The following is a 24,966-nucleotide window of genomic DNA, read 5'->3' as shown; positions in this document are numbered from 1 at the left end:
CTATTCCCCGGGGATCTATATAAGAGTTTGGGGAAGTTTTTTCTGCCTTCAGAAGGAATCCTGATCTCCCTGATGAGGATTTCTTTCTTCCCACTGCCTGCACCAGAACACTGGAAGGCTGAAATCTCTCAGCCTGTAGTATGACAATGTACTTCCTTTAGGCAGGAGCCAGTGCAGTTGGCTTTGGCGATGCTGATTGCTGCCATGGAGGGTGAGCTGAGCCTGAGCCAGCTGCCAAAAATCTCATGGGGGGACACCATAGGCATGTTGTGCCAAATCCTCACAGATGAAAGGCCGTATGTCATTCTCAAAGGTCAAAATAATACACAGGATCTGAGGAAGTCACATTCCATGCTTAGTAGACTGTGATCTCTTCCTCAGGGAGGATAAGCAACTCCTTTCAAAACTACTGATTCCTACCTGGGTATCCACTCTGGGCTAGATGCTATTTGCCACTGCAGTGTCCTTATGAACCTTTTGGGATGTGGAGAGCTATGAACGACTCTTGCCTTTGCAGCTCTGAGACTCTCTGCAGGCTGTTAGCCTGGCAGAAGCTGCCAAGCACAGAAACAAAATATCAAGAAACTTCAAAGCACTGTTAATAGAAAAAAAATCCTCCTTTGCATTCCTCTGCCCTTCCTCAACCCAGCTCTTTTTTTCTGGATAAGATCCATCTCACTCTGGAGTAAGATCCTTTGGAGTCAGTGGGAAGATGTGAGTGTCATTCTCCCTCAAGAGGAGGTGGGCTTGTAGGTCTCTGCTTCACAGGGAGAAAAGCAGTTTACTATGTACAGTAAGGAGTAACGGAAGATATCTTTTATTTCATCCTCCCAATTCTAGGTTTACCAGAATATGAAGAAAAATGTTTCAACACGCAATTTCAACGTCAAAATTAAGCCACGTGTAAGCAGGGATGAGGAATCTCTGCTGTCCCCAACTGAGCTCTCAGGTTGAAAAATAATCTGGATTCTGAATTTGGTCCTAGTATTTTCATAAACTCCTTGTAGCATTAATGTTTTATATCACCATTAAGAAAAGAAAATGTTACTAACTGCTATGCTATTCACATGTGTTGTGGGCCAGTCCACGTTTATGTTACTTTGAGGAGAAGACATAATCAAGTTCTTTGAATTCAGCAGACATATCTATTGCAAGACAAAAGCAATGGTCCTTTCGCTCTCTCTCTACAACTGGATATCTCTTTTCCTGGTTTTATGCTGATAGTGTCTAATCAATGCATTGAATTCAGACTTGCCATATGGCAAGCAAACACAAGAAAATCCATGGTTTTTCAGTCAATGTTTACAAGCATGGGCTACACATCTAAAGACAGCTGGGGTAGTTTCCAAAAATGCTACTCATATCTTCATCTCAGATATGGTTGGACCTGATGATCTCAAAGGTCTTTTCCAACCTAGTGGCTCTATGATTCTATGGTCTCCAAATGTCAGGGAGTATTGGAGCAGCCAACTTTAGTTACCAGATTTTTAAATATCAGCCTTGTTCTACAAGGAACTATAAATTTGAATGTATATAACTGTCTTATCCTGAACATCTTAATTGCTGTGATGTTCCCGATAGTTGTCTAGTTCAGGAGACCTCATTTCATCAAGCTTTAGGTACTTGACTGGTCTGTAGTCATCCAAGCTACCTTCTGCACCTGCTGATGAGAGCTACACGCTTATAGTGAGTGGGTCCTTTCTCTCTAAAACAAGCATCTAAAACAAGCATCTAAAACAATCAGGAAGAGTGAGATTTGGACATGATCTGTTGCCTCCCTGGTCTAGAAAATCCAAGTGGCAGTCTCTAACTGAAAGTCTCACTTGGACTGATTTATAGCTAATTTCATTCTTTGGGCTTTGTATGATTTTTTTATCAAATAAAATGTTTAATTATAAAGAAATTATCTTCTGTAGCAATTTAGAAGTGCAATATCATCAGTCCCAATTCCCAGAAATCAGCCTGGGTGTATGAAACCTGCTACAATAAAATTAGAGTATATTTCTAACTTTCTCCCAGACTCCCAGGACAACAAGGAGAGGCTTGATGGGTTTTTAATATAGATAAAAAGATAGGTTATTTTCATGATGAGTTTTTTTTAAATGTAAATGTGGCTTTCATAGTGACTAATGGGATACTTCTGTCTACATCACACTGAATCAAGATGACAATATACTGGTTAATAGTTTTCTTCTTTTTTACAGTTTACAAGATGCTAACTGTGGTTAGGAATTCTAATGGCAAGTGTTAGAAATCAATAACTATTTGGATACAATATGCTATCACATAAATTGAGCTACTGTTTACTAACATTGCCTGAAAATAATTAATATTGTAGTACAGCAGTTACAAATTGTACATTTTTGTTGGCATTGTTGAATTAGCAGTGAATGATTGATTTTTTTAATCAGATATAGAATACTGATGAATAATTTGGTAATAAAAAGATAGAAATAAAACCTTAACATTGCATTTTCTGGAAAACATATATGACTTAACTATAGCACAATTTCAAAATGTTCAGCAATGAGATGCCGCTTTTCAGCATAGTAAATGCACAGCCTGCACTGGCTGAAAAGCAGGACTTGAGTGTCTTGTGCAGAGAGGAGTTTTCAGCCTTCAGAGCTAGAGGAGATTAATACTTAACTGCTTGCGTCTGAGCTTAGCTGGCTCTGGAAGCAAGCAGATGTGAACTTGGCTCGTAGAGGAACAGATGGGAATCCCATGTGCTTTAAAACATGCCAGGGACTTGTGTTATATGTTTTTTCACAAGATTAAAAAAAGGAGTGGAGAGAGGTCATCTGGCCCCATCATCTCTACTCACCTGGGACTCCGGAATCTAAAGGCAAATAGAGAACCCTGGAGCTAACACAAAACTTGCAATGCACACAGAAAAAAAGCAGCTCAGGCAACAGAGCATTCTGTGAGGAAGCACAGTCAGGAGAAAGATCCTCCTGTAAAGGTTGGGCACTTGGTGGGTTGTGCATCTGCTTATCCACACAGCAGAGAGGGATGGAACAAAGCCACGAGAGGTATTTAGCAAAAAAAAAAAAAACACCCAATATCTCTTAGGAGCACAGTTACTTTCCAGGACCCTTCCAATGCAGCTTAGCAAACTGCTAGGCTGTTCCTGCGGTTCGTGCAGAGCCACAGAGTGCTGTTTAAAGAGCAGTTTCATGATTCTTGAGGGAAAACGCCCACATTTCTCTTGTTAAGATCCAGATCCCTAATCTGTGCCTCCAGGAGCAGGTTCCCTGGAGAAAGTGCTAAATTCGCCCTGTAGCGAATCGAGAGAGTTAAGATTGTTTGAAAACCTCCAGCAGAGACGCTCATTAATGCATATTAGTCCGTATTCTGGTAAACCTAAGTGAGATGTATCTAAGTTAGGTAGAGACCCGCAAAGATTCAGGAATAATTAAGCCGGGAAGAGGAAGAACAGAGGGGGTTGAGGTCGGTTAAATGTTCTGAATGGCAGAGGGCAGGGCAGAAAGAAAGAACAAGAAAGAAATATTTGACAACACAAACTGAAAGACAAGATGCGTTGAAGAATCCGCCCGAATTTTCTTTCCTTTCTCCCCTGCGAAGCACACGGCGGAGCCTGTAGGAGGGTCCCCGGGAGCCGCGGGGTGGCTCCAGGTGGCCCCGGGTGGCCCCGGGTGGCGGTCCCCGTGCCCGCAGCCGGCACTAGGTGGAGCTGGAGCTCCGCCACCGTCTTCCCATCTCGGTTTGTACCAGAGCGGCGCGGCCAGCAGGGCCGGGCGGGGGGTGGTTCTGCCGCTGCACTCGGCACTGGTGGGACCGCACCTCGAATCCTGTGTTCATTTCTGGGCCCCTCGCTACAAGAAGGATGTTGAGGCTCTGGAGCGTGTCCAGAGAAGAGCAACGAAGCTGGTGAAGGGGCTGGAGAACAAGTCTTACGAGGAATGGCTGAGAGAGCTGGGGTTGTTTAGCCTGGAGGAGAGAAGGCTGAGGGGAGACCTTATTGCTCTCTACAACTACCTGAAAGGAGATTGTGGAGAGGAGGGTGCTGGGCTCTTCTCCCAAGTGACAGGGGACAGGACAAGGGGGAATGGCCTCAAACTGCGCCAGGGGAGGTTCAGGCTGGACATTAGGAAAAAATTGTCACAGAGAGGGTCATCGGGAACTGGCAGAGGCTGCCCAGGGAGGGGATTGAGTCACCATCCCTGGAGGTATTTAAGAGATGAGTAAATGAGGTGCTCAGGGACATGGTTTAGTGGCAGATAGGAATGGTTTGACTCCGTGATCCAAGAGGTCTTTTCCAACCTAGTGATTCTACGGTACAGGACTAAGGGAATCCACAGCCCTAGTGGCACTGACAGGATGAGTCAGGTACCAGTGCAAAGCAGTCAGCCTCCTCCCTTGGCGTCTCTCTCGAACAGCCATGTGTGTCACAGACAGCAGACACCAAAAAAATAGGAGGCCCCTTCTCCATTTGTCTCAAGAGAAACTGGATGTTCTCCAACATAAGCCTCACCATCAGGTTTGGGATGGCAGGGATGGGCTCTCTGAGGTCCCTCTGGGAAAGGCTGGGGCTGATTGTGATGGTGAACTGATGTTGAACGAGGAGATGAGAGCAGAAATGTCATGCAGGCTAGCAGTGGCTTTCAGTTTCCATGTTCACACAGGTATGTGAAAAATGATGCAGAAATCCAAGGTCATATTTGCTATGAGCCATTTGCACACATGTCATTTTTAAGAGCACACATTTCCACTGGGAAATATTTTTGGGGTGCAGAAGTCAAAGCAGACTGAAGATATAGACATTTGCCATGCAGCTAGGCACACCATAGCTCAGCCTTCTTCTCCCAGGCACTGAACTAGAAGAAGTACCCAGCACAGGGCTCCTTCTTCCCACCTAAGTGCACTGCTGCACTACTGAGTCAGTCTCCTTCCCTCCTCCATCAATGACTAATTAATTAAAGTAAACCAGCTTTAAAAAGAGGCACAAAAAGACCCATGCAGACCTGTGTTTCCAAATCACTTTGGAAAGAGGTAGGACCTGGCCCCAACTCCTTCTCACCCTGAGTGACCATCCCAGCACTGGGCTGTGATGTGGTGGGAAAGGAATCCCTTCCAATCAGGCAGTCTGAGACATGAGCCGGATTCATCCTTCCTGACACACGACTGTGGATGAGATAAAACATGGGGGGAGCTGCTCAGATCAGGGATCCGGCCTTAGAGGTCACTGCGACATTAAAATTTAGGAGTTTAAGGTTGTGCTGGAAAACTGACAGAGCAACACTCCCAGCAGAAGCGTAGGTGCATTGGGGTACAGTGGGGATCAGATCTCAGCTGAAAGGGAAATTAGGAGACCTGTGTTCTGGAGAGAGGTGGGAAAGTGGTGGTACTCCTATGGCCACCTCCTCAGAGACACACGCAGACTGGAGCAGGGTTCAAATTATTTAGACACTGCTTAGTTGGCATGGAAACCCATGGAAGATCCTAGCAGTGATCCCGGTCCTCCGGAGACGTGCTGCCTACATCCAGTTGTGATCCATTTCACTGCAGCTAATATTTGGCACTTAGCTGTTGTGGCTGCCCATATGGTGCCTCTTCCAAGCTGTGCTAGGGTTATACCCACTCCATGGCCTATGCCACGGGGACATTGCTGTCTTCCAGCTGAAGAAAGCCCAGAAGTTACTTCTAATCATAGCCCTTCAGTCCCAACAGTGCCATGACACCCACATCCTCAGAAGAGGGAGGCTTCAGATCCAGAAAAGAAGGAGTTCCCTAGCTCTAGTTTGCACCATATTTCTCCTAGAGAAGTGATTAGCAGTCTGATGTGGACTGGATCTCCTTTGGGAAAGCCTCCTGTACCTGCAGGTGGCCTGGGTGTGGAGAGGCTGTAGAGCAGAACCCAGGCACTGCCTGGACTGGTCCCCAGGAGCTGAGCCGCCAAGGGAATGCCTAAAGGATGGCGCTGTGGGCCACAGCCGAGAGCCTGGCCGTGGAATCTGGGGCCTTCAGGGGCCTCTTTTCAGACCTGAAAAAAGTGCGGTGAGACTCCTCTGCCCTCCCAGGAGCCAGAAGAAGACAGCTGGGAGCAAATGGGAGGTGGTGAAGAGCAGTCAGGCACTGCTTTCTCCTTGGAGCCAAGCGAACTGAGTTTACGTTTGTATCGGAGGCAACAGGTTTGCCCATGGAGGAAGATGAGTCCTCTCCTGCCTTCTCATAGCAACAGAATAAAGAAAGATCCTATGTAGGAGGATCAGCCTGCTCCCTGCCAGACACAGGAAGTGCTTGGCACCTGCCTGCCTTGGAATCTCACATTCCCTAGCGTGAAACATTATTTGCAAAACACCATAGCCCTGCAGGGATGTGTTCAGTTACAGCCTTTGAAACCTTTGACCTTGCAAACAACAAACCATCTATGCAAGCTGGAGCCACCTCGTGTCTTTGCTGACTGAATGGGTTTGCTGGGTTCGGCCTGCTGTGTAACAGAGGAAGCTGATGGTGTGGGGCAGCCACCCCACAGCGTCCTGCCATAGAGATGAAGGTGTGGGGCAGCCACTCCATAGGGTACTGCTGTGGAGATGACGGTACGGGGCAGCCACCCCATAATGTCCTGCCATGGAGATGAGGGTGTGGGGCAGCCACTCCATAGTGTCCTGCCATGGAAAGCCGTGGGTGGAGGGATAAATCAGCAGGACTAGGACTTTCCGGACGTGTGGGAGGACACGGCCAAGGGGTGTGCATAACCTCTCTGTGAAGGTTGCACTTCAAAGCTGGAAGATGTAGGAAATGAATCAGTGAGATAGGCAGTGAGGACATCAAGCCTGTACGTTGTCCCTGGGGCGTGGAGGGGATAGCCTGGAGGATGGTTGGTGGCAAACATCTGCAAACCATTTTGGTCCACACGGCATCGCCTCCCTGTCCTGCCATCCGGGCCGGTGCTCAGGGATTCCCTGGCTCTGGGCGAGGGTTGGGGAGCCGGGGGGCAGCCCCTCCTCGGCCTCCCCAGCCCGGCCCTGCTGCTGGGGAGCGCGGGGCTCCCACCGCACCCCCTCGCCGGGCGCCGCCGGGCCGGGCTGCGAGACAGGGAAGATAACAGCGGCCCTGCGTGCTCCGGGGAGCGTCCCTGCGGGGCGGAGGGGGTGTCCTCGGGGGGCAGAGGGCGATAACAGCCCAGGCCCGGGCTCCCTCGCCGTCGGTGACTCACGGCTCCCGTGACCGCATCGAGCCTTTCCCGGCCTTTCCAGGAGAAACGTACCAACCGGGGCAGGGCACAAGCGCTCTGCGGGAGGACGGGGTGCTCACGGCAGCCCTGGTGTGGCTTTCTTTCCCCCTGCCGTTTAAAAAAGAAAAAAAAAAAAAAACTTTAAAACAGTAAAAACTAAAAATCCAGCCAAGGCGAGGTTTCACCGGGCAGCAGAGCTGTCCCGGGGTTCTCCGGTCCTGGTACATGGGCGACTTCCAAGGGAGCAGTGCAATACCCAGCCCGTTTAAACAGGGTCAGGGAGCACTACGGGGATCCGCCTTCGGTCTCCATGGGACACACCAAGAGGGTCTGGCTGGGGATATCCCGCCCTTGGATCCATATTTCGTTCCCCCATCCCCCGCCTTCTCTCCTTCCGTTCCCGTTTCCCGGAGGGAAGGTGCGAGCTCAGCCTCGGCAGCACCTATGCGAGGAGGCAGGGCCGGTGCGGGGCTGCTCGGGGCTGCTCGGGGGTCGCGGGGTGGCGGGGCCCCAGCCTGGCACAAGGTGCCATCCTCTCCCCTCCCCTGTCTCTGCTTCTTTCCCAGCAGCGCCAAACCGCTCGGGAGAGAGCGTTTAGCAGCTAACCCGCTCCTAGAGGCATGTGCTTAAACAAGCCGAGTACCAACCCCACGATAAAAGTGTTGGGTTATTCTGCAACATAATCTACATCAAAGCCTCGGGGGCTGCCGGCTTGAAAAGATCCAAGATGTTTTCTAACTCCTTATCATGTCTGTGCTTAGGGGGAGTCATAAATTCCACAGGTCGGACTAACTAACACACGATTCCTCCTTCCTTCGCTCTCCTCGGCCACCAAAGAGCTTTCAACCAGGCATTCTTTTTGTTAACCTTGCAAACAAAGCTCCCGGTTCCGTGTCGTTGAGGTGGGGGGGAGAGGATCCGTCACCCCTTCCCATCCGAGGTCCTCCTAAGCGACAGAAAAAAATAAATTAATTAAACCGAAGACGATTAGAAATAAAGAAGAAAGTGCCTGCATCCCAGGAAGGGTCCTGACAAGAGGGAGCAAGTCGGGCGAGGACGGATCGCTGGGCATGCGGGGCACTCGTCCCCTCCTGGGACTTACGGGGAGTTCTTTGTCCCCGGAAAGGGGTCCCCAGGCTGTGCCACCCGCTCCAGTCCTGGGCTCGAGGCGACAATGAGAGCCGAGTCCGAAGCGAGGTGTCCGCTCCAGAGCCGGGCACCGGTTGCTGCTTCCGCGGGCACAATGACACAAGGACACAAGGACAGCGACCTGCCCCCGGCGGTTTCACGCGATCATGCCGCTGGCCTGACTCTCCTTGGACCAGGAGATCCCCTTAGAAATAATTACAGAAATATCTTAATTCAAGAAGTAAGGCTGGGAGTGAAGGAGGAAGGCAGAGAGCCCGACGTCTGCCCGAGCTGGAGCTCCGGTTGAAATAGCTCTTCGGGAAAAATACAGGGAACGGGTTAAAAGAAAAGAAAAGGAAAAAAAAAGATATTTCTCTGTAAATAGTAGCCCCCATCAGGCACTTGTCAGCTTAAGAGGCATTGGGTCGCATTTTCGTGCTCGGGGTCTAACGAAATAGGGAAGAAAAAACAGAAAAAGACCCACAAAAAACCCCAAAACAAACAAATAAACAAAAACCTCAAAAACAAAACAAAACAAAACAAAAACACAAAAAGGGAGGGGAAAAAAAACCAACAACAACCAAAACACCAAAACAAACCGAAGGAAGCAACGAGGGAAAGCTCAGGGCGTCCCCCGCGCTCTGGTTTCGGGGTCCTCGTTCCTCTCTCGGGGCCGGAGCCGTCGGGAACCCCGAGACAGAGGCAGCGGAGGAGCACGCAGCTGCCAGGGCCGGCTGGGGAATCCTCTTTCCTTGGTCGTCGCTTCCAGGACTGCAGAGAGAAAAGATGGGAAACCCAGCTGAGAGTCATATCCCCTCTCCTCCATCCCGATCGCAGCTGGCGGGAGAAGGAACAAATCCTGCCCCAGTCTCAACGAAAGAGAGCTCGAAGAGCTCCCAGGCTCTTAGGTTCGGGGTGCGTGCGGCTCAGGATCCCTCTTATTTTAAGGCAAGAGGTTACCGAGATCAGAGCGTTCCCTGCCCCAGACGGAGGCGGGCAGGGAGCAGGGGGGGCTCTGCGGTGGTGGATGCTCCGGAGTTTCCATCCGCGACGACCGCTGGCCGTGGTGGGACGGCTGGCAGGGCCCGGTCTCCCCAGTGCTCCCCGTGCTCGGAGGCAGCTGGGATCACCATCTGACGGGCAAAGACAGAGTACGGCCAGTGGAGAGCGGGGGAAGGCGCAGTGCTCCCTCAGTGCCTTGCTTTGCTCCTCCGCCGGAATCCCGGGGCTCTCATCCATCGGGGCCAGCAGCCCCCAATCCTGGCAGCTCGGACAGCCGTCGGGTCTTACGCCAAAGCGCTGCCACCTGCCTGCCAGGGATTCATGGATGGAGCTTCAGGCACCGAACCGGGCCTGTTCGGGATTTCTCAGGGTTTCGGTGCGTTTTAATAACAGTACGTTTAGAGTTTTGTCGTTTTAATGACCCCTTCCTCCGTTTATGGCATCATCAAATTCACATCCGCATAGATCGGCTGTGTCAGTGCTTATCGGGGAAAGGCAATTACACTGAAGGGACGCAGCATTTCTTTTCCAGAGTTACATTGCGTTTTCCTGCGACAGAGAGCGCTGGGGGCTGCGAGCCCCGCTCCCTGTCCCCGTTAATCCACCGGAGGGGCGGGAGTAGGACGTGGCGGTGGGAATGGGCAGCAGAGAGAGATATCCCCTCGGAGAAGACGGCTGGCAGGCGTCCCGCATCCCTGCTGTTGTGCTGCTGCTATAGTAGGGTCGCAACTGCGGCCGTCAGCTACAGCCTGGGAACGACAAGTGACGGCGTGGGCGCAGACACAGCATTAGTGGCAGTGTGTAGAGTGTGGGTACCCCGTTCCTCGCAACCGGGCTCCGAGTGGTCTCTTCCCCGGGAGAGCCCCTGTCCTGGAGGGCCACTGGCACAGGACCCGCTCGGATCACTCGGGAGTCGCCTCTGCCGTAGTCCCACCCTAGTTAAAGCATAGTTCGGCACCCAAAGGTCCGGTGGAAGGGAACGAAAGACAGGGAGATGTTTCGAGGAGCGCGGATTGGGAGATTTGCCTCTGCAGATCTGAAAAGTGCCCTCAGCTGCAAAACGCCCCGTCTCAGTGGCCTAGGGAGAGACACTGTTCGCTCTGCAGAACAGCCACCCATGGGGAAAGAAAAATACACCTGGGAAAAGACCACACGGATCTCCCCACGAAAGACCAGGGACATGAGAAGCCGGGATAACGCGGGGGCCTTGGAGGATCCTGGCAGGACCAGCTGCACCCGCCCCGGGCTGCCGGTGCTGCCCTGCTCCGGCGACCCGTGCTGGGAAAACGGGGGGACGCTCCAGTCCCCATCCTTTTTTTTTCTTTTCTCAGCGGCTGAAAGGTTTCCTCGCTGTGTCATGGGAAAAGATGCGAATATGCAAACGTCGTCTGGCATTGTCCCCGCTCAGGGTGAAAAGTTAAAGCATAAAAGCCATGAGGGGAAACTGAGAGGGGGTCGCCTCTTCAAAGGGGGCTGGCTGGGCCGAGGGAGCCGGCTGCCGCTCTCCCGGGAGCCGCCCTTCCAGGGCCAGCATTTCCAGAGGGTTTCCAAGGCGCCGGGGTGGGGGAAAAAAAAAAACCACTCTTCATAGTCTTCGTGTTCCCCGTGGGCTCGGCCGCGCTACAGCGAGGGAATCGCCCTCCGGGGTGGTGGGCTCCATCCCTGGAGTCGGTACCCAGACCCCCGCGGGCAGAGGGATGCTCTGGCTTTGCTCAAGCAGACAAGGGCAACGGGGTTTTTTGTAGGCATAGGTGCCCCCCAACTCTCGTCCCTTCCCGGCGTTGGGGCCCTGGGTGGGGCGGGAAGGATGAGCAGTGCCTGACCTCGAAGCTGTGCAGGCACACGCAGGGCGAAGGAGGCAGCGCCCACGGAGAGGGGGGCGGGGGTGTCTCCTCTTACCTCTCCTTTTTAGCCCGGGACCGAGTGGGAGCGGGTGGGAAGCGCCTTAGAAAAAGCAGTAGGCCGTCGAGGTGGGGTTTGTCGCTTAAAACAACCACGACAAAATGACTTTCAGGATTTTTAATCGAAACTCTCCATTCCACGGCCTCTTCCTCCCCCCCCCCCCAGTCCCCAAGCACGGAGAAGAGCTGGTTAAAGTGCTGCCCACAGATCGGCCGCGATACACGGTTCCCATATTCCCACCCTCGCCCTTAGATCTCCCTCTCTGTCTTTTGCAAGTCTCCTGATTTCATCCTTTGAACCTGTGATTGGAGGTTAAAGTGCACCAGGTTGCAATGGAAGGAGGAAGCTCTTAAACAATAAAGGCTTGAATATTTAGCTGTGATCAGGTCGCTGCCCTCTCCTTATCTTTTTAAATGCAAATCGTCTTTTAGGGGTAGTAGCTATATACCCAGTGCCTCTCCACGTCACCTGCCTTTGGTGTGTCTGGGCCATTACTAATAGGGCCTTGTAAACAGTCGTTAATCATGTAAGCGCTGCCGGCCCTCGGGTTCGGACCCGGAGCGCAGCGCGGGGCAGCGGCCCCTCCGCCTCCCCCCCCCCCGCCCCGGGGAGCAGCATGCGGAGAGCCGCCGCCGGGCGCCCGCCAGCATGTACGTGAGCTACCTCCTGGAGAAGGACGGGCCCATGTACCCCGGCCCGGTGCGACACTCCGGGGGGCTCAACCTGGCGGCTCAGAACTTCGTGGGCGCCCCGCAGTACGGGGACTACGGCGGGTACCACGTCAACCTCGACAGCGCGCAGTCCCCCGGCCCCGCTTGGCCCGCGCCCTACGCCGCCCCGCTCCGCGACGAATGGGGTGCCTACGGACAGGGCGCCCCGCCGCCCGCCGCCGCCGTCCATGGCCTCAACGGAGGCTCCCCGGCCGCCGCCATGGCTTACAGCTCCGCCGAGTACCACCACCACCACCCGCACGCCCACCACCACGCCGGCCCCGCGCCCCACTGCTCCGCTGGGGTCATGCAGCCGCTCGGCGCCCCCGCCAACGCCGCCCCCGAGCCGCTCTCCCCCGCCGGGCAGCGACGCGGCCTCTGCGAGTGGATGAGGAAACCGACGCAGACCCCGCTCAGCAGCCAGGGTAAGAGCGGGGCCGGGCGGGATCGGGGCTGCCCCGGCGATCGCTCCCCGTGCAGGGCAACGCGGAGGGGGGTCCCGAAACGAGCTCTCCCCGAGGGCTGCAGCGGGGGTAAAGCACCCGAACGAACCCTCCAGAGCGTTCCAGCGGGGATAAGGAAAACGAACGAGCCTTCCCGAGGGCTGCGGAGGGGGTAAAGCAGCCGAACGAGCCCACTCGAGAGTTCCAGCGGGGGTAAAGCACCCAAAGGAGCCCTCTCGGGGGTTGCGGCGGGTTAAAGCACCCGAAACGAGCCCTCTCGAGGGTTCCAGCAGGAATGAAGCACCCGAATGAACCCGAACGAGCCCTCCCGAGGGCTGCGGCTGCCGGGCTCAGTCTGGAGCGGTGCGGAACCCTCAGGACGGCCCCGCCGCTCTCCGTCGCGGAGCCCCGGTGCTGGTCCCGGCGAGCCGATGCCTCGGGATGCGCCCTGTGGGGGCAGAGCAGAACGGCCCGGGATCCCGAGCAAACGCTGGCTCTTCCTCCCGCTGACTCCGCTCTCCCGCTTATAGCCACTTAGAAGATTTTTATAACCAATTATAGTCATATAAATCATCGGCCGGTGTCGCTCAGCATTTGTTTCTGAGTCACTGGGCGCTTACCCTTCATTAAGGTCTCCGTGTAGCCGGGCTGCGGCTGCCGCCGACCCCCGCGGACTGTGCCGCCGGTGGGACCGGGAGGTGCGAGGGCAGCCCTCTCTCTCTCTCTCACACACACACACACACACACGCGCGCACACACGCACGCAGGACCGGCGCCGCGCGCCTCTGCAGACCCTCTCTTTTATTCCCATCCCCGGCATGTGGCGGGGGAGATGCGTGTCTCTCCGCTTTGCTATAAGCCTTCCACGACTGTTGTCTCCTCTTTTTCCTTTATTTTTTTTTAATAATATTTAGATATAGTGGCTGATGCATAAAACGGCGTCGACTTTCGCAGTAAATAGCTACTTCCAGTACTTGGAACGGCTACAAGAAAGCTGGGGAGGGACTTTTTACAAAAGCTTGTAGCGATAGGACGAGGGGCAATGGGTATAAACCGGAGAGGGGCAGATTTAGGCTAGGCATAAGGAGGAATTTCTTCACTATGAGAATGGTGAGGCACTGGCACACGTTGCTGAGGGAAGCTGTGGCTGCTCCATCCCTGGAGGTGTTCAAGGCCAGGCTGGATGGGGCCTCGAGCAGCCTGATCTAGTGGGAGGTGTCCCTGCCCATGGCAGGGGGGGTGGAACTGGATGATCTTTAACGTCCCTTCCAACCCAAAGTATTCAATGATTCTGGCATTCCTCTCTCATCCTCTGCCCTACTCCAAGGACAGCAGGGCCGGCGGGGGCTGGTTGGTCCCAGGGGAAGCCCCTGGACCGGGCGCTGGCACCGGGTCCCCCCCGGGTGGTGGTGGCACCGAGTCCCCCCCGGATGGCGGTGGCACCGGGGCTCTCCCAGGCCCGCCGCTCTTCCCACAGCAGCCCGTGATGTTCCCACAGTTTGGGCTTGTGCGGTGGTGGCCGATCCCTTGTCTTCATTCAAATTCTGCCTTTGGAGCCAGTGTTTATGTTAATGAGCGGACTGGGGGGATGAAAGCGCCTGCCGCCATTTGTTCAGTAGTGGTAATTCAAACAGAATGTGGCTGTCATTAAGGCTTTGAGAAGGGTTTTTCTTTGATAAGATCTCCTTGTCCTGCATTGTTTGGGATTGTGTTCCCTATTCACTGGCTCTGGGGAGTTTTCTCTGATCAGGCTTGTATCTTTACAGGGTGCTTTTGTTGTGGTTTGCAGAGAGTTTACCTGAACAAAGTCAGCCTGCTAGCCATTAAGCACCTTGGGGGCAGAGACTCCCCGCCTCGGCTCCCTGGGGAACGGGAGGGCCGGGGACACAACCAGTTCAACAAGAAACGCTCGGGAGAAAGGAGGTCAGCGACTGCGGCGGCGCACACTCGCCGGTCGCTCGTTGGCATTCGCCTTCGGATTTTCCTCGGGTTTGTTTTTCCAGGTAGTTTTTTTTCGATCACTAAAGTCGCACGTCGCTTTTCCAGGGTCACCGAGAAGTGGCTTTAGTCTTTGCCCCGACACCAGCGGCCGGGCTGGAAGCGGGCAGAGTCGGGCCGGAGCCCCCGACGGCTGCTCCGGGTTCGATCGGTGTTTCTCGTTTACAAACCAAGCCGCCGGGCCCTGTAGGGCCCTTTCCTTTCTTTTCCTTTTTCCTTTCTCTTTGTAAAGCGTTTGTTCTCGGTAGGAAAGGTAAAGCAAAAGCGAAAGCCATCAGCGAGTTCACAATCGAGGCGTCCCAAGCGCAATGCCGGGCTGGGACCGCCAACCGGGGCCGAGAGCTCGCCCCTGCAGCCGGGCACGCCTGGGGCTTCTGAGCCCTGGACTCGAGGAGCTGTGGAACTGCTCCCTCTCCTCCGTTTGCTCAGGAAAGCCCCAGGCAGGGCAAGCAGGAAGCTGGGGGGGGCCTGATCCTGCTCGCCCCGCGACCGCAGAGGGGAAAGCCGGGCTTCACACAGGCCCTTTGGCTTTGACTTTCCCAACCCGGCTTTGTTCTCCGCAGTTAAAACCAGGACGAAAGACAAGTACCGCGTCGTGTACACCGACCACCAGCGGCTGGAGCTGGAGAAGGAGTTTCACTACAGCCGCTACATCACCATCAGGAGGAAAGCGGAGCTGGCCTCCAACCTGGGGCTGTCGGAGAGGCAGGTCTGTCCCACGAGTGGCACTTCTCACGCCCACCACGTGTGGCTGGGATGCGGCGAGCGGGCTGCGCAGAGCTGGGATGCGCGGGGGTGGGATGCGCGGTGCCGGGATGCGCGAGGCTGGGATGCGCAGGACAAGGATGCGCTCCAGAATCAAGGGGCGGCTAGTGGAAACACTCCTCTCACTCCCCTCTTCCCACCTCGGCAGGTGAAAATCTGGTTCCAGAACAGGCGGGCGAAGGAAAGGAAGATCAACAAGAAGAAGCTGCAGCAGGCGCAGCCGGGCGGCGCGGAGCCGCTCAGCCCCGGCGCCTCGCTGCAGGGTCCCGCGGGGGGGGCGGCCGCCGCCGGGCTTGTCCCCACCGCCCCGCAGTGACAGCGGCCGGGGGACCCGCAGGGACTGCTGGAGGGCACAGCCGCGGCGGGGCCGGGACGGGGCGGGACGGGGGGCACGGTGGGACCAGCCCCCCCCCGCCGCCCATGCACTACATCGCCCCGTGGGGCCGGCTGTGTGTACAGATGTACAGTGTATGTGTCTCGTCGTTCGGGGGAAGCGTGGCCGTCGCTTTATTATTATTATTAATATTATTATGTCTGGGTGGGTTTTTTTTACCCTGGAGTTTGTTAGGTAAAAGGGGGGTACTGCCTGCCGGTCACCCCCCCGTGAATCTCAGGGATCGGTCCGAAATATTGTTGGGCTAACAATGAATTTTAATAAGAAAACAAAAATTAAAGCACATTTTTTTATTTTATATTTTATTTTGGTTTTTTTTCTTGTAACCATAAATATGCAAAATGTTCATCCTGCCCTAAGGGCCAGGGCAGACAAGATAAGGTGCTGTTTAAACGTTCAGAAATGAATTGCTTAACATTAGACACTTGTAAAAGAGCCCATAAATCCAGTGCTGATAGTCATCCAGCCAGATTTATTAGCCACAGTGAAGAGAAATTGGAAGAATGAAGTCTCTGGAAAGTATTCTATCACACTGGCCTGAGGAGCCTTGCTTGTGTCTGCAGAGCACTACTGCACAGTGGTGACATTTTATAATGTCCTGTCATTTGCATTATGTGATGTTTCTCTCCTCCTTATGACTTTTGGTGTGTTTGGAGTTTTTGTTCAGTTAACTTTCAGAATTCTCCTTGGTTTTATCAGCTTTACTTAGGCGTCATCACAAGCAGAAATCCTTGGAAGAGCCCTGTGCTGTACCACAACCCACTTGCACAGACAGTGGCCTGTTTCCATATACTGGCTAAATGTTGGGGACCAGGACAGAGACGCCAAACAACCCATCTAACTGGAGATGAAAACAAGAAAAGCCCAGTTGATTGGCCGGGTCACCCCAGTTGATTGGCCGGGTCACCCTGGATGTTTGCATGTGTTTTTCTTATTTACAGGTGGAAGAGACCCCACTGAGGAGTGAGACCCCACTGAGTGGGGGTGGCCACGCTACAGCCAATGCCCAGGGCTGCATATGGAACCAGCTCATATGGGCCTGGGTCCCAGCAGGGATGGGAGCACTGCCCAGCCCCAAACACATTATACAGGTTTCTGACTTCTCCAGCGCTTGGCCCCATGTTTTTCCGTTTTTCTCAACAGGTTTATCTAAGATATTCAGTTTGCCTTCATTGGGGCACTTTGTTTTTCTCCTTGCTGACCCTCTTCTCATCTTTTTGCTGAAAGCCAAAGACAAATGCCAACAGGATCTGCAGGACTGCATGGGGAGGATTGGATTGCCAGGGCCTGGCCCCATGGATATGGTAGTTCTTTCTGTCTGGGAGAGCTGGAGGAAATGGTGAGGACCAGCCTCAGAGCCTTCAAGCAGAGTTTTGGCCACGTGTAGCCCAGCAGCTTGCTGGGCCAGGGGCTGGGGCACCCAGGGCTCCTGCACCTGGGGAAGATCATGGTGAGAGGCAGAACCTCCAGTGCAGGGAACCTATTTGATTTTCTACCTGCTGTGTAGCCTCTGGAGTGGGTCTGGCCAAGACACATGGGTACAGCACCTAGGCAGTTGTGCTTGTCGCATGTGGACTTGACACACACCATGTCCTTCTGGGTCCAATGTCCATTGTTTGGTCTGAACCAGAAGGAGGTAGGAGCTAGATCCATCCTTCTTTGCCTCCAAAAGGTCCTTGGAACTTTCTGGAGGAGCTGCTTCCCTGGGTTCACCTAAAGCTGAGCAGCACCAGCCTTAACACCAGAAGAGAGCAGTTGCACCAGGCACAGCCAAATTAGAAGGGCTTTGCAGGCACCATGACCCACTCCTTGCTCTGTGCTCTCCCCAAGAGGGCATGAGGGCTCCTGGGTGGGAGCAGCCACTATGGCAGTTGGGGTGTGGGCAGCCCCAGGCAGTGCCATCCCCTCGAGGATGCCCTCTGCCACCCAGGGCCACCCCCACAGCATTGATCCCTGGCCAGGCTGCTGCCCGAGTTGCTACGCGTTGCTGCGATACGCCTGTCAATAAAACCTGTTTGGATTGTGGAGCAGAGCGCAAGGTTTGTTTGTTTAGTGGTTAGAGGTTCAAAAGTCGGCATTGTCCCACTGCAAACGAGCACAAGTTTTTTCTCCCTAAGGAAAAGCTGGCTGCAGCTAGAGGGAAGGAGAGATATCGGTGGGCCCTTTTATTTGCTTCTAGGAATAATTAATGGCAGCACAAAAAAAGATGACTGCAGCGTTATGAAAGGCCATCAATAAGTAAATTAATCACAAAGGACCTGGGGGGTGTAAGAGGTGCTGCTTGCCATGGTTTTGCTGGCTTTCCTCCATGCCCATGGGGTTGGGGAAGCAGAGGACTGGCAGAGCCCAGGGCTCCTCACCACAATGGTGGCACGTGAGCCACTCCCGACAGCAGCTTGGGCACAGCAACATTTGAGACAGCTCCTGTAACCCTTCAGCAGTGTGCTCCTGCTTGCTTTTTATGCTGAAAGTATCACAATTTTTCTTTATTGCATGTAGGAATTTAGAGAATGAGAGTGCCCCTGTTGACGTGATCTGCTTGGAGTTCACCAAAGTTTCATGTCTCAAAAAAGTTTGTTAGAGACATATGAAGAAGCCCAACACACTTTAAACACCTCTGTTACAGAACTCTTCCCCTTTTTGGCAGTGAACGTTCATTTTCTGAGCTCCCCTCAAATTTTTCATTATGGCAATGCAGAACTTGTATTTCTCTGTGTAAAAAGGAACCTACCAAGCAAATTATGTCCACACCCTATTTCAAACATTTTCCCCCTCCCATCCCCAAACAAATAAACTGCCAACCTTCCGGCTTCCTTTATATTACTCAGGTACCATAAAAGAGTGTAAAAAGGCACAAACTGGATATTTTGTTTATTTGGGGGAATATTTATAGGTACCTGGACCAGTCCAGTGACTGGGCCATGACAGTGACCCAAAAGCATTATTTGGGAGCAGTGAGCTCTTTGTGGTGACCCCATGCCCAACCCATGGGTGTTTTCACTCCTCACAGATCTCCCCAACGTCTTGCAGCAGTGAGCCAAGCCAGGTTCGTGGGGCATTGTGGGTCAAAGTCCCCACACTGTGCCTGCCTGGTAGGGGTTGGAGTGGGTGTTCTTGGAGAGTCTCTGCCTAGGCTGGATAAAATCCAGGAAATCAGGCGGCTTGGTACCAGAATTGCAGGATGGCAGAGAGTGAAATCAGACCCCAGCTCTCCCTCTCTTGACAGATTTTCCTGCTCCTATCACTGTAAAACAAGAAAGCACTTAGGATCCTTTCTCTTCACCTAGCTCTTATCCAAATATACAAGTTTCTCAAGAAAGCTCTTTTTGGGGCAAGAAATTACTCTATGTGTCGTAGTCCATCATAGGGAGAACAGTAAGGTCCTTAAACAGAGGACATATATGGCATCAAAAGCAAATGTCTGCTTTCTCTGATCTTGAGCATTTTCTAGGGGCGTACTATATATCCTCAGCCTGATAGTTAAGTGCTCTGAATCTGCTGTATGAAGACAGCAAGCTTTGTAAAATATAAAGAAAACAATATCTAAATACAACAGCAAGAAAAAACACCCTACCCCTCACTCACACGAGTGGCTTTGGTGAGGCTGACTGTTTCTACTTGTGGGTGAAGCAGTGGCTAGAAGGACACGCCCCAGTGATATAAAGGGGGCAGATCCTGTCCTTTAGAAACTGAAGGGAGTTTTTCTATGGGTAACTCAAATCCTGGCTCTAGAGGACTGTGAGGTTTCCCCTCACCTCTCCGCCAGCAGCTGAAGTGGAAGAGGAAATCATGGGGTTTGCATTTCTGACACAGCACTGCCGGGTGCAATGCTTCATATAGTTGAAATTGACGACCAAAAAATGAATATTTTCCCTGGGGACCGGTCATGTAATGGAGCTATGTGCTGAAGCTTAGAGCAGTTACAGATGAAAGCAAAAGTTGAGCTGATGCCAAAGAAACAGTGCTGGAGGCCTTCCAAGAGCAAACAGCTTGTAAGTGGTAAGGAAAGTCAGCAGGAAGTGAGCCTGCCAAAGGCTTGTCCAGCTGCACAGGCAGCTCAGTAAGAAAACAAGGCCACCTTGGCACAAGAGGGTAAGGGAAGGGTGGCCTGATTCAGCAGAGGACAAGTGCCAGAGTGGTGCATGCAAGACCCACAGGAAGAGCCCAGGAAGCTTCCTAGCCAAACAGCTCGATTTACTGGGTGAAAGCCATGGCAGAGAAGTGGCCTGAGTCCAGTTAACCATTGGCAAGATTACAGGTAACAGGAATAATTTTCTTCTTTTTCCTAATTTCCTTTAGTTGTAATAATATCTAACCTAATGTAATATCTAATGTAATCTACCTATCTATAATAGATAATCTATCTACTGTAATATCTAACCTATCGATCAAGGTAGAAGTTTTGATTCAATTCCAAAGTCTTGTGTGCTTCACAGAATTATTGAATGGTTTGGGTTGGAAGGGACCTCTATAGCTCATCGAGTCCACCTTTCCTGCAGTAGGCAGGGAGATCTTCAACCAAATCAGGTTGCTCAGAACCCCATCTAACCTAACTTTGAATGTTTCCAGGGATGGAGCTTCTACCACCTCTCTTGGCAACTTGTGCCAGTGTTTCACCACCCTCATCATAACAGATTTCTTCCTTAAATCTAGTCTGAATCTATTCTTTAGTTTAAACTTCTAACTGTTCATTTCTAATCTGCTGATCTTTAGCTCTTGAGCTGGACTGAAGTCAACTAAACAGATGCCAAACGTAACATCTGAACTCATTATCTGCCGCACAGCACCTCTTCACTCAGCCATAGCAGGCAGGGTTGGAAAGCGCTCTTCCAAAAGAGAAGAACAAGCTAAACAGAGTACATGGACTTATCCTGCTCTCAGCATTCCTCTTCCCTTAGTCAGCCAGGTATTTTTTTGGCAGCTGTCGCAAGCTCTTGTATTTTTCTTTTGAGTCAGATCCTGTTCCCCTGACATGCCTTGTTGCCTTCCATGGAGTCACAGCCCATCCTGCAGATAACTTGCATAGAGCCAAAGACCTTTCTGAGAGAAAAGCTGCCTTATCTCCAGCATTCTCTGGAAAGGAGTGCTTCTTGCTGCAGAACACCCCTTCCTCTGCAGGCAAATAACACAAACTTTCAGTCCTGGAAACCTGAGATTTCTTGTGGTCTAATTTTTCCGCACCATGGTATGACGATGCAAAAAGACAAATATCTCATGGTTACAAGACATGCTTGCTCCCTTACCCCCTGAGTGACAGCAGAAAGGCCAGTTAGGTCTTCCAGCAGGTCCTTGTTGTAAGCAAGACCTTGGAGAATGCCCTGCTGCAAAACTCAAACCTTGGAAACCCTGGGCATGATTCAGGGCCCTCCATATTAGGAGGGTCTCAGTACTTTGAAGATCACAATTCTGCATTTAGTCATCTCAAGCGAAAGATGGGCAAGACACAGATGCCAGAGGCCTTCTGAGCCTCCAAAGGAATTTAAGCTCCTAAATTAAGCAGGAGTCAAAAAGCACTAACATCTGAGATTTTTCTTTCTTTTCCCACAGTTTGAACATGACCCAATCATTCTCACAAAGACTGTCAGAAATGATATAAAGAGCTGTGTAACAGTTAACTATTGAGGTTGCTTTAAAGATAACTTAAGCTTTCAATTACATTTTAGGGAAATTCCAGCCCTCACCTAATCTAGGGAATACTTTTTGTTGTTATTTGTAAGATTTAAGAATGTGAAAGGGAATTTACCTTAGCTCTCCGTGAAAATCACCTCCTATACCAAAGGATTTTTATTCTACTTTGAAATATAAATGTGCTGCTTTATGAATCATAAATTGCAATAATAGAAAAAAATCAAACCTCTCATTTTTAATATATAGTAGGTGCAGTATATTATTTCTGTGGCAACAGTGTTCATTTTTTAGATCTTATTTGATACTCATCAAGATACCTATATGCATCTACAGATGTAGAGGTAACCACGGTGAGCTTAAAAGGGGTCTCTAAAAACATCTTGCACAACTACTTCCAAGAATGTAGTGACTTAGAAGAAAAAGCAACTTATCAAAGACTTAGTCTTATCAAAAGTGTATTTCTTCCTCCAGGACTTCAATCTAGAAACATGATCCCCTTTCTGTTGCCAGTGACATCCTGCTCTTCCAGAGCCAGAGCAGGCCTTTGGTCTCAGACATTCCCTTGCCAAACTCCTATTGTGACTCCAAAGGTGTTTTCCATTCTTGGAGGCTTGGCCTCTGCCGACAGGGCTCCTGACGATAAAACATGCCCTATGTTATCTCTTCGCCTGTGGGCACATGCTTCTGAATTGCAGCAGAAAAATACAGCCTTGACACTAGTCCAGCAAAAGCATCTGCCTGAGCAGGGGCAGCCGGGGCTGACACAGTGAGGGCTCAGCAGTGCCAGCGAAGTCCACGGTGGTCCAGGGGCTGAGGTGATTCAGCCTTCTCCTACGCACATCCCTTCCCAAGTAATCTACCATGGCCGCCTGGAAAACCACCTCCTTCCCCTTTTGGCCTAGGAAAGTGATCCTATATCCCCAATGAGTTAGCAGCTGCCATCACACGGATATCCTGGTATTGGCCTCTTGTGCACGAGGCAGTAAAATTGAAGTTTAGAACGAGAAAGAAAAGGCAAGAAAGAGTTTTCCTGTCTCAGACATAAGGAGTGAGGCCACTTCAGCAGCAGGAAGGGCAAGAGCTGTAGCTGCAGTGCCAAGTGTCCCTGAGGGCAGGGGAATGTCCAGCTCCCGTTTCCTCAGTGATATCTGTTGCCTCCCCACCAAGAGGGAGCCCAGGCCCAGGCAATGCAGACAGCAGCACTAATCACCCTAGCATGGCAGCTGCCTGTGCCCCCGTGAAGTCCCTGTGGTCGGTAGGAAGCCCAGACCAGTCTGTGATCTTCTCTGAAGTCCAGAGCAAAAGGAGATCATGTGGAGAGTGGCATAAGTAAATGCACCACGGTAGCTCGAAGAGTCCACAAAAAAAGAGAGAGAAGAGTGACTCCCCAGTAGCTGCTGCTCCTTTCCAGCTGGCTCCATCAGGGAGTGCCACCCAGCCTGCTCAGCCCATGAGTCTGTTCCTCCTAGCCAAGGGAAAAGCAGGGCCTGATGTGAACTGTTAGGAGCACATCAGCACAAACCAATGACTCATTCTGGGCAAATCAGCAATGTAGTTTTATCTGGCTTAAAATGTTCTATGTTTAAACTCATTCGGTATATTTTTTGCTTTGTGAGAGCCACACTCTATGCTGTTTTATGGAAGAAGTGAGACTTTGGTTTCTCCCAAATTGGCACACACCTCCCCACAGCAATGCTCTTCAAATTCAAGTCAGTCCTGGTTTAGAGGGTCACAGACTTGCTCCCAGCTGTTCCCTGCTTTGGCACCCTGCAGCATCAAAACTCAAGAGCAGAGTACTTGTCTTACAAAGTTAAGCTCAGTATAGCAGCATCTCTTCACCCCAATGGAGAATTTCTAAAGTTATTGGAGGCAACAGAAAACTTCCTTGCTGCTGTCAAGATACCCACTCGATGAGCCACTGTAGCAAAGGTAAGGCTGGATTCCTACATCTGTCCTGATAAATCTTAAAGCACTGGCTAATATTCCCGGGCACCGCAGCTCAGTCAGCTGAGTTGATAAATGGTTAGCATGGTCCACAGCCAGCTCTTCATCTGGGCCAATTCTAAACAGAATTGAAACCACGGAAGATAATTTAGGAAAGGTATTCCTTCTCATGCCTTTGAAAGAAGTCCTGGATACCTGGAGGTGCTAACACAGTGAGATGCTCCAGGGTACCTGCTCCTTTCTGTTTACTTCCACAGGAGGAAGGCAAAAGTAGCAGAATTGTGGCTGTTTCTCCAACTATACTGAACTCACAGTACTGGTTTCTGCTGTTATTGGCAGGAAGCTGCCCAGAACAGAGCCTGTGAGGTTGATAGGGCTGAAAGGCTGGGATGAGAACAGCTGCCAACATGCTCTGCCAAGTGCAGCCTGCTGGCATGCTAACCAAGAGCAACCCGAGTCTTTGGCTTCCAGGGGGGAACTGCCACCTGTTTCTTCACAGCCAAAACTGCGTCAGAATTGCACTGCAGCATCTCTGTCAAGTGGGGCTGGAATGAGCTTGAGACATGCTTCAGGAGGGTGTGCTTTTTGCACTAGGAAGGTCTGGGACCACACACCTGGACCACATACTCAAGATTCTTCATCTAGGATTCCCCTTTTCACTGCAAAACCTTTCTGCCTAACCAACCATGGGAAGTTGCTTGTTTCCTAGGAAACTGCATGAGAATCAGATCTCTTGCTGAACTGTCACTGCAGTCTATGTTTAGGAATCTGCTTAAGTATAGATTTGTCAGCTGCGAAAGGACTATGCCAAGGAAAGCTTGCTGGTGAATTGAAAACGTTCAGCGATAACAGCAGAAAGGAACGTGCTAGCCCAGAATGCTGCTGCTCGTTAGCTCTTTCTCCCGGGAGCGCTTTCAATGTCAACTGCAAATCGCGATTACAAGAACATTGTACTAAAGATTTTTCATCTGGGATTCCGCTTTTCACTGCAAAACCTTTCTGCCTAACCAACCATGGGAAGTTGCTTATTTCCTAGAAAGCTACATGAGAATCAGATATCTTCCTAAACTGTCACTGCACGCTATTTTTAGGTGTCTGCTTAAGAATAGATTGGGCATCTGCGAAAGGATTATGCTGAAGCTTGCTGAAAGCTTGCTGGAGTATTGGGAACATTTAACAATAACAGCTAAGGGGAACGGGCTAACCCAGAATAATCTGCTGCTTAGCTCTTTCTCCTGGGAGCGCTTTCAATGCCAACTGCATTGGTCACATCCAGTCTGCAGTCTGCAGTCAACAGTCCCATTGTGGTTCCTGTGTTGCTCAGCAACTGCCTGGATCACCCAGTGTTCCTCTGCTTTGCCATTCACCTGCCTGCTTTGGTTCTGCCTCTGAAGGGAAGGAAGGAAGGAAGGAAGGAAGGAAGGAAGGAAGGAAGGAAGGAAGGAAGGAAGGAAGGAAGGAAGGAAGGAAGGAAGGAAGGAAGGAAGGAAGGAAGGAAGGAAGGAAGGAAGGAAGGAAGGAAGGAAGGAAGGAAGGAAGGCCCCGATGCGGTGTGGGGCGCGGCCGGCAGGGGGCAGTGTGGCGGCGGGGCCGGCGGGCGGCGCAGCCTCATCGCCGGCCCGCGGTGAGGTCTGTGCACCGCTCTGCCGCCCGTCCTGCGCGGGGCCCGAGTCCTCGGGCTGCAGAGACAAACCAGCTCCCGAGAGGGGTTGTCTCGGCTGGCGAGCCCTCCCTCCCCGGGGCTTGTGCTGCTGGGATCCGCAGGAGGAGTTTTGAAACTTCTCAGCGTCCATTTCTCACCCCGCGCGGCATAGTAGGACCCCGCTTGTCCTCCTCCCTTTGCAGTTTCCCCCC

At 51.9% G+C, this 24,966-nt stretch overlaps 1 protein-coding gene across 1 annotated transcript; it reads left to right on the top strand.

Moving 5' to 3' along the window:
• Positions 1–11,878: 11,878 nt before the first annotated feature.
• CDX2 (caudal type homeobox 2) lies at positions 11,879–15,500 on the top strand. The gene is made up of 3 exons (XM_054053188.1): positions 11,879–12,365; positions 14,945–15,090; positions 15,295–15,500. Exons 1-3 carry the CDS (start codon positions 11,879–11,881, stop codon positions 15,460–15,462), a joined length of 801 nt encoding a protein of 266 aa, XP_053909163.1. The 3' UTR covers positions 15,463–15,500.
• The last annotated feature ends 9,466 nt before the right edge of the window (positions 15,501–24,966 follow it).

The sequence above is a fragment of the Cuculus canorus genome, chromosome 1 (genome assembly GCF_017976375.1).
Source record: "Cuculus canorus isolate bCucCan1 chromosome 1, bCucCan1.pri, whole genome shotgun sequence".
NCBI classification, from domain to species: Eukaryota; Metazoa; Chordata; class Aves; order Cuculiformes; family Cuculidae; genus Cuculus; species Cuculus canorus.
This window is presented reverse-complemented; position numbering and strand designations above follow the sequence as displayed.